The sequence below is a fragment of the Plecotus auritus genome (assembly GCF_963455305.1).
Source record: "Plecotus auritus genome assembly, chromosome: 8".
Classification (NCBI taxonomy): domain Eukaryota; kingdom Metazoa; phylum Chordata; class Mammalia; order Chiroptera; family Vespertilionidae; genus Plecotus; species Plecotus auritus.
This window is the reverse complement of record NC_137782.1, coordinates 128,387,889-128,396,474: the sequence shown is the minus strand read 5'-3', so window position 1 is coordinate 128,396,474 and position 8,586 is coordinate 128,387,889. Positions and strand designations below refer to the sequence as shown.

Below are 8,586 nucleotides of genomic sequence, written 5' to 3'. Positions count from 1 at the left end.
TCTGATCAGAAAACTAACCCACCACCTTCTATTACACCAGATGAGTCCCAACCAACTAAACCACACCAGCCAGAGTTATTATGTCTTTTAAATGGAATCACATCATCTTGAAACTTGCTTATTTCCTATATCAACACACACAGAGCTACTGTGTGTTTTTTAAATTCGTTTAAACATACACATTTTATACAAAATTCAATAGGCACAAAAGGGTATTTTATGAAAAACAAGCCTCCTTTCAGCCACCCATCAGTTTCTTGGGTAGCCTTCTGGGACCTCGTTTCTTTTAATAGCAACATAGCCTCCCATTGTATGGATGTTCCAAATCCATATACCAACTTATTTTGGTGTTTCATTAGAGAACATTTCGATTGTTTCCAATGCTATTACCTACTAGAATCTCCATTCCATGTCAGTCTTATCAATTACTTATCACTCTTAATGTTTTTAGCAACGTGGTGCTCCGCATTGCACAGATGCACCATAATTCATTTACCCATTTCTCTACTGATGAGAATTTAGGCTTAAACACTATTTGCCCTGCTCGTAGGACACTTGTGCTGTTAAGCACTTCTGCCGTTTCGCCGGCAATCTAGTTTAGATTCCCCTCCACTCGCTCCTCGAAGTCAGAGGAGAGTGTTCGCATTCATCCTAGTGTCCTCACTGCCTACCCCCAATGTGGCCGGGTGTATACGCTCAGATGCTGGAGTGTAATAATCAAATCGCCCACGCTGGATTTGACTGAGAGACGGAACGAAAGGAAAGCCGTGCCTTTTGAATTGTCCCAGATTGAGGGTCCGGAACTTTGGTTGGGAGAATCGTTGTTTCTCAGGGACGATTTTAGCGTCAATGTGTACCCCGCACAAACATGGTTGCTACGCACCGGAAGTACCGGTTGTTTTGCTGGAATTAGTTCTTCCGCGGGGCGGAAGAGGCACGTCTGCCTGTTCCCTGATCATTTCCAGCCCCCTTTCCTAGCAGGAACCCATGAGTAAGCTGTGGCGGCGCGGGAGCACCTCTGGGGCTATGGAGGCCCCTGAGCCAGGTAAGCGCGGGTCGATAAAGCCACTTAGGCCTTTGCAGAAAAGGAGTTCCTTTCTCGCTTCTCGGACCCTTCAAGGTACTTCGCCACAGGTGGGAGGAGAAAGGCGGGGCTGTTGCTATGGTAACAGCGAGTACCGCGGGAAGAGTGGGAGCCCTTAGGGAAATTGGGTTCTTCAGGGCTCTCACTACCCCACTCCTGCCTTACACCGCTGACAGGCTCTCCTTCCGCAGGGGAAGCGCTGGAGTTGAGTCTGGCGGGTGCCCACGGCCACGGAGTGCACAAGAAAAAGCACAAGAAGCACAAGAAGAAACACAAGAAGAAACACCATCAGGAAGAGGAAGCTGGGCCCACGCAGCCGTCTCCTGCCAAGCCCCAGCTCAAACTCAAGATCAAGCTGGGTGGGCAGGTCCTGGGCACCAAGAGGTGAGGCCAAGAGAACCAAGGTTTTACTTGGGGAACTTTAGAAGGAGGCAAAGAAAAGAGACGCTGGCTGGGCTTTCCAGAAGATAGAATGGACACGGTGACTTCAGGGCCCAGGAAGAACCTAGAGGGTGTGGGGGAAGCTGTAGGTAGCTACTGAGCAGAAGGAAGATACTTGCTCGGCTTACAGTGGTGTTGCTTCTCTGCAGTGTTCCTACCTTCACTGTGATCCCTGAGGGCCCTCGGTCCCCCTCTCCCCTTATGGTTGTGGACAATGAAGAGGAACCAATGGAAGGAGTCCCCCTTGAGCAGTACCGTGCCTGGCTGGGTGAGAAGGATCTGGAGGTGGGGAAACAGGGTTTCTCATTATACCTGATTAAAGGGAGAAAGTTACCTCTGAGGAGGGAGAGAATTTTGAGTGTTCCAGTATTAACTTGGCCAAATTTGGGTGGCCCATCTGAACAATTCTACTTTTATCTCTCCAGATGAAGATAGTAATTTGTCCCCCTCCCCACTTCGAGATTTGTCGGGGGACTTAGGGGGCCAGGAGGAAGAGGAGGAACAGAGGTGGCTGGATGCCCTGGAGAAGGGGGAGCTAGATGACAATGGAGATCTCAAGAAGGAGTTCAATGAACGGCTTCTCACTGCTCGACAGGTAAATTGGTTCATTCTTTATTCAGTTACCAGATATTTAGAGAGAACCTTCCATGTCCCAAGAACTTTGCTGGGCATTGGCCAATCACTGATGGAGAAAAGATACTTTTCTCTTCTCATGGAGCTGGTATTCATGTGTGTGTTGGGGTGGGTAGGTAAAGAAGGAAATAATTTTGAAAGCAGTTAAGTTTATTTATATATATATATATATATATATATATATAGTGATGAAACAGAAAGTGGTAGGAAAAAGACATTAGATAGGGAGGGAAGACCTCTTTGAAGAGCTAACATTTCCAGTACCAGAGGAGCTTTTCAGGCATTGAGCACTTATCTAATTGATGCTTCAATGAGATAAAGATTTAAAATAATAAACAAAAAATCCTCAGAAATATGGTGCAGAGAATTTGGTACACAGGGCAAGCAGGTAATATTACTAACACTTTTACCCTTGAGAGTCAAGGATCTAAAGCTGAAAGTCTGGAGACCTGGGAGGAGGCAGTATTCAGGGCTGCTGGAAAGGGCACTCATTCCACCCTCCTCCCAAGGCCTGCGCTCCTTATGACCCTTGCTTTCCACGTGCCCTCTTGGCCCTTCCTGCAGACCTCGCTTCTCCATTTTCTGACACCACCTGTCTCTCCCCAGCGAGCTCTGCTCCAGAAGGCGCAGAGTCAGCCTTCCCCGATGTTGCCGCTGCCTGTGGCTGGGGGCTGCCCGGCCCCCGCCCTCACCGAGGAGATGCTGCTGAAGCGCGAGGAGCGGGCTCGTAAGAGGCGGCTGCAGGCGGCGCGGCGGGCGGAGGAGCACAAGAACCAGACTATCGAGCGCCTCACGAAGACTGCAGCGCCCAGCGGGCGTGGGGGCCGAGGGGCCGCGAGGGGGGAGCGGCGGGGAGGGCGAGCCGCGGTCCCGGCCCCCATGGTGCGCTACAGCAGCGGGGCACAGGGTTCCACCCTTTCCTTCCCACCTGGCGTCCCCACCCCCGCACCAGTGTCTCAGCGGCCACCCCCGCCTGGCCCTCCTCCGCGGTGTTCAGTCCCTGGCTGTCCGCACCCGCGCCGCTACGCCTGCTCCCGCACAGGCCAGGCACTCTGCAGTCTTCAGTGCTACCGCATCAACCTGCAGATGCGGCTGGGGAGACCCGAAGGCCCCGGGTCCCCTCTTTTGGCTACTTAAGGCCCTTTGCCAGGACTCTGAACCCTCTCCCCTGCCCGGATTCAGTGTCTTCCTTATTAAATTTTATCCGGTGCCTCGACTTGTACCGAATTTACAGAATTGAGTGTATGGGGTATGGGAAGCCAATTCCCTGTCCACACATATTGCCCCATCAGAGCTTGCACTGACGCCTAGGAAACGTCCACCAAGCCCCGGCTGGCCGCTGGCGCTAGACTCCGGCCGACTTCTGGGACTCCCATCTCTTCTAGCGGGATTACCTGGCGTAATCGGGCATTTGGCGTCATTCCAGGAAACAGGATTCAAGCCAATCAGAGGGGAGTTTGCTCTTCTGGGCGGCGGTTCATTGGTTGACAACTTGAAGCCTGTTCTGTTGTCCACGTTGGCTATTGTCGCTGTCAGTCAGGGCCGTGGGTCGAACCTTACTCCACTCTTTGTCTGGGAGAGCGCTTGTTGTCTGGGAGAGTGGCAGGGGCGCTGCTGTGGATTGGTCACCAGCAAAAACCTCCGATCCGATCCTATTGGCCCGTTCGCCGGAGGGCGATGCTGATTGGTCGGACGGAGCAACCTGGCTCCTAGTTGGCAGAGCTCTCCCCGGATGGGAGCTCCGGCTGCGGAGTGATGGTGGCGGCAGCGGAGATGGGCCGGGCAGGGACCATGGCGGTGGCGGCAGAGGTGGCAGGGGCGGGGTGGCTGGCAGTAGAGGAGGCTGTAGTCTTCAGGGGGCTGTAGGTGGAGGCATGGCTCGGGCCAGCAGCGGGAACGGCAGCGAGGAGGCCTGGGGGGCACTTCGAGTGCCGCAACAGCAGGTATCCCATCAGCTCCAAAAGCATATCCCAATAGCCATCTATTTCCCTTTCCCCTTTTCTGTCCCTTTCTTTTGGGGGGTTGGGTAGGAACTCACGGAGCCAAAGGTATTGTGAAGTTCCTAAATATGTCCCTTCCATTCTTTGTTTAAACTTTGTAACGTAGATGCAGTTGACTTTGCCTGCAGCCTCATAGACCCATCCCATGGCTGCACTGGGAGCTTGCAGTGACTCTCCAGTGACCAGAGGCATAGTGAGGCCCCAGGGAGGCTCCCTGTCTTGCAACAGTTATTTGTGATGCTTTTCTGTGTGCCTATTGTCACAACAGAGTCCAATAGCGTCTTCTCTTGAGGGAGCAATTTGGAGAAGAGCTGGAACCCATACTCGCGCCCTGCCATCCTTTATCATCCATAGCAATGCTATCTAGTTGGGAGCTCTGCTCTGGGTCTCACACTGCCCCTCCTCTATCCTAGGAAGTCTGAGACTCAGGGGTGGAAAGGTCCACCTTGCAGATGGGGAATGGCAGACCATGAGGGACGATGAAAGCATCTTAGTTTTGGAAATTACTTTAAACCCTTTACCCGTTGTCTGAGATTTTGAGATTGCTCTATCTTCTGGCTTCTGCCAAAACACCCCGTTAACAGAAAATGCCCTGGGGCCAGTCTATATGCAGCGCTGAAATCTGCCTCTGTGTTCACATCTTCATCTTGTTCTCCAGGCTGACTTTTGCTATTCCAAATCCTCTTCCATGTTGACAGCCCTTCAGACATTTGAACACTCCTCTCAGCATCACTCGTTTGCCTCCTCATAGATCTGTGCTACACTGGTTCACAGGGTGGGCTTGTGGATGTGCATGCAGGGGCTGGGTGTGGGTGTGAACAGTGCCTTGGGCTGGAATCTCCCTTGGTGCTAAGTGCCTCCTTGCTCCCAGCTTCGAGAGGTTTGCCCAGGAGTGAACAACCAGCCCTACCTCTGTGAGAGTGGTCACTGCTGCGGGGAGACTGGCTGCTGCACCTACTACTATGAGCTCTGGTGTGAGTCTCTATGGGGGCTGTTCTTGGGTCCTTCTGCCCACCCTCCCTTGGACCTCAGAATTCTAGCCTTCAATGACCCTTCTTTGCATGGGTGGTATCTGAGACTCTTCCTCTTCACCCCCCTGCAGGGTTCTGGCTGCTCTGGACTGTTCTCATCCTCTTTAGCTGCTGTTGCGCCTTCCGTCATCGACGAGCTAAACTCCGGCTGCAGCAACAGCAGCGGCAGCGTGAGATCAACTTGTTGGCCTACCACGGGGCATGCCATGGGGCTGGCCCTGTTCCTACCAGTTCACTGCTTGACCTTCGTGAGTGACTTGAGGCTCTGGGCTCACTACCAGTGGCTCCTCCCCAATGAGGACCCTGAATCATCCCCACATTTTGTTTTCAGACATTTCAAAGCACTCTTTTCCCTAACAGTAGAGACCACCACCTCACCCCTGGTTGCCTTCAACCAACCATGCCATTCTTTCCTGCAGGCCTCCTCAGCGCCTTCAAACCCCCAGCCTATGAGGATGTGGTTCACCGCCCGGGCACACCACCACCTCCTTACACTGCGGTCCCAGGCTGCCCCTTGACTGCTTCCAGGGAATGTACTTGCTGCTCCTCCACTTCTAGCTGCCCTGCCCACTTCGAGGGAACAAATGTGGAAGGTGTTTCCTCCCACCAGAGTGCCCCCCCTCATCAGGAGGGTGAGCCTGGGGCAGGGGTGAGCCCTGCCCCTACACCCCCCTCTTGCCGCTATCGCCGCCTGACTGGTGACTCGGGTATTGAGCTCTGCCCTTGCCCTGACTCCAGCGAGCGTGAGCCAGTCAAGGAGGCTAAGGCTAGTGCTATTCAGCCAGATGTGGGGGACTGCTCCCCCTGTACACTGTCCCTAGACCCCATACCCCAAGTTCTTTCTATGGGGCTGGCTACCAGTGAAGGGGGCATCCCATAAGCAGTTTTAGGAGGGTGGGTTGGTTGCTTGCCCACTAGAAACAGCCCTGGTTCCAACTCCTTGAGTTCTCCTTGGCCTCTCCCTGCCTTCCTCAAATCTGCCTGAAAGGGCTGGAGTCCTGAGGACAGGGGCCATGTTTGGGGGACTGTGCTAGCTCTACCCCCAATGACATACACAGGAGCCTTTGATCTCATTAAAGAGATGTGAACCAGCTGCTTGTGGACTTGGGTGGTCTAGTGCTCAACTCACTTCATTGTACCTGAATGGACTTGGAGGGGACAGGTAATGGCCACCTTTCCTAGCTTCTCTGGAGGATAGGAGGCAGCCCTAAGGTCTGGACTGAGCTAAGACCTCTTGGTGAGGCAAAGCTGGCAAAAACAATAATTTGGCATGGTTTTCCAATTTATTTAGAAAAATAGACTCTGAATTCGCATTCACCCCAGGGTTGTGTGGGATGATACTAAGGAGACACCTGAGATGAGGGTTTGAAGCACTGGTATCTGAGGGTTGGGGGCAGAAGTTAAAGACCTGGTCCCTCTAGTTCAGAGTGGTACAGGGACCTCACTCCCCTCCCACACTCTCCCTTTAGTAGTCTTCAGCCATGGCCAGTAGAACAAGGCTGGTCCAACCCTGGAAAGGGCGGCAGCCCATGCCCCGCCCATCCCGGTCACTGTACTGCTCCCACAGGAAACCTGTGGCCTGGTACTGCCTCAACACATTGCCCACCACATTGGCACGGAGCTCACTGTGGAGCTTGGCAGCACGGGCTTGATGAGGACCCTTGAGATGCCCATAGTGGTGGAGTGCCCCTAAGGCCAGGTAGTTGACATTGAGCCACACAGCTCCCCGCCAGTAGGGAGGATCATGCTCTGAATTGCGCTGGCCATAAAAGGGGCTGGAGGCTGCAAGGGAGCGTAAACCAAAGGGGCTCCAGAGATGGCGACTGTCAGCTAGAACATCCAGTAGTTGCCCAAGGCGGGATGAGTGGGGGTCCAGCAGCCGTAGCAACAAGGGGAAAAGACTGACATAGCCCAAGGCATCCACATATTGCAAGCGAGGGTGGGGCCGGCCCACCACCCGAACCAGACCATGAGGGGGACGAGGCTTCAGCTGCACTGCTTTTGTGTGGTTCCCAAAGTCTGCAAAGACTCCTAGCTCTGGGGCCCAGTGTAGCTCATCCAGGATTTTCTCTGCCCCCAGTGAGGCAGCCAGTGGGCCCAGCTCTGCAACTGCCTCTGCCTCTCCCAGCTGCTCTGCTAGCTGCACCAGCACACGGGCACCCAGTGCCACCCAGCACCGCAGGTCCAAGTGCCGTTCAGTGGCTGAAGGGTGCGAAGCACGGGGATAATCATCCAGCCCTGAAGGCAGTGTCTTGGGATTCAATAGGGTTGGCAAGGCTGAGTCCCGACCGCGCCAGCGGTAAGATAGTGGCACTGGCCCTGCCTGGCTCTGATGAAGCCAGGAGAACCAGGCATGCAGGCGGGGGAAGGCCCTGCGGAGGAAGGCTAAGTCGGCAGGATCGTGACCCTCTAGCATGTGGGCTACAGGCAAAAGCAGGGTTGGGGGGTTGGCATGGGCTGCCCGTTGCACCAGGAATTCTGGGGGTACCCGGACTCGGGCCTCATCCCCCAGCACCTGCTCCCGCCCAATCCAGCCATCAGCATTGAGTAGCCCCAGCCAGTGGCCTAGGGCCTCCCGGGTGAGGCGGGGATCCCACCGCTGGACCACTAGCTGGTGAAAGCCCTCATCCCAAAGAAAGCCCCGTGGGAAGAATGACCGGGAGGGCACTGCTGTGAAAAGAGGGACAGGTGGAAAGAGGGCCGGGGCCACCTTCTGCTCAGATTCTTCCACCTTCATGTCTGGCAACACAAGACCCTGTCCATAGAAGTAGCCAATCCCACCAAGGAGACCGCTGAGGGCAGCCTGACCCAAAGCTTGCTCCTCAGGGCTCAGGCCCTTCTTCTGTAACTGGAAGGTCTTCTCAAAGCGCTCTCTAAAGGCTTCAGCATGGCTCTCCAGGGCCTGGGTCAGCAGGCTGCCTGCCAGCTGCCCTCGGGCTTGGTTTCCTCCCGCCTGGGCACTGCCAGACTCAAACACGAGCTCCACAGAAAAGGGGACTTTCACTGTCACCTGTTGTATCAAGAACTGTCCTTGCCCACTTGGGTCTCTGTCCTCCCACTTTAGAGATCCTGGCAAGCCAAGGAAGCGTTCAGGGGAAGCCCCTGGGGGCCGATGCTGAAACCAGCTATTTAGGCGACTCTTCACCATCTCTGTCAGCAAGGGAAGTCCTGGGTTGGAGGACCAGAAGACATTGTAGCTTGAAGGGAAGAAGACAAATAGAAAATATTATTCAGAAGGATAGGAAGTAGAAGGGATTATAAAGAGAAATATGAGGTGATCAGGAGTTAGGATGGAAAGGTCTTGACAATGTAGGGGGCATGGAGCCTGGTGAGAAGGGAAATAACTGGTGGAAAGAAGGTAGAGTAGAGGAGATGGAACCCAAGCTAAGTTAGCATC

The 8,586-nt window shown here is 54.2% G+C and overlaps 3 protein-coding genes across 4 annotated transcripts in view; 2 read left to right on the top strand and 1 right to left on the bottom strand.

Moving 5' to 3' along the window:
• The first annotated feature begins 923 nt into the window (after positions 1-923).
• Positions 924-3,380, top strand: INO80B (INO80 complex subunit B). Its single transcript, XM_080683419.1, has 5 exons — positions 924-1,045; positions 1,276-1,468; positions 1,675-1,793; positions 1,951-2,120; positions 2,765-3,380. Exons 1-5 carry the CDS (start codon positions 988-990, stop codon positions 3,293-3,295), a joined length of 1,071 nt encoding a protein of 356 aa, XP_080539545.1. The 5' UTR covers positions 924-987; the 3' UTR covers positions 3,296-3,380.
• Positions 3,381-3,894: 514 nt separating this feature from the next.
• Positions 3,895-6,291, top strand: WBP1 (WW domain binding protein 1). 2 transcript variants are annotated; one of them, XM_080683421.1, is made up of 5 exons: positions 3,906-4,101; positions 4,427-4,519; positions 5,030-5,132; positions 5,261-5,437; positions 5,609-6,291. In XM_080683421.1, the coding sequence occupies exons 1-5, from the start codon at positions 4,033-4,035 to the stop codon at positions 6,067-6,069; spliced, it is 903 nt and encodes a 300-aa protein (XP_080539547.1). In that variant the 5' UTR covers positions 3,906-4,032; the 3' UTR covers positions 6,070-6,291. The 2 variants fall into 2 exon arrangements, with proteins under 2 accessions (XP_080539546.1, XP_080539547.1); XM_080683420.1 differs by lacking the exon at positions 4,427-4,519 and having other exon boundaries at positions 3,895-4,101.
• A 164-nt stretch (positions 6,292-6,455) lies between these two features.
• Positions 6,456-8,586, bottom strand: part of MOGS (mannosyl-oligosaccharide glucosidase) — a 4,542-nt gene continuing 2,411 nt past the window's right edge. Inside the window, exon 4 of the mRNA XM_080686706.1 lies at positions 6,456-8,386. Within this exon, the coding sequence (XP_080542832.1) occupies positions 6,655-8,386 (1,732 nt within the window). The 3' untranslated portion in view covers positions 6,456-6,654. The remainder of the gene's footprint in view (positions 8,387-8,586) is intronic.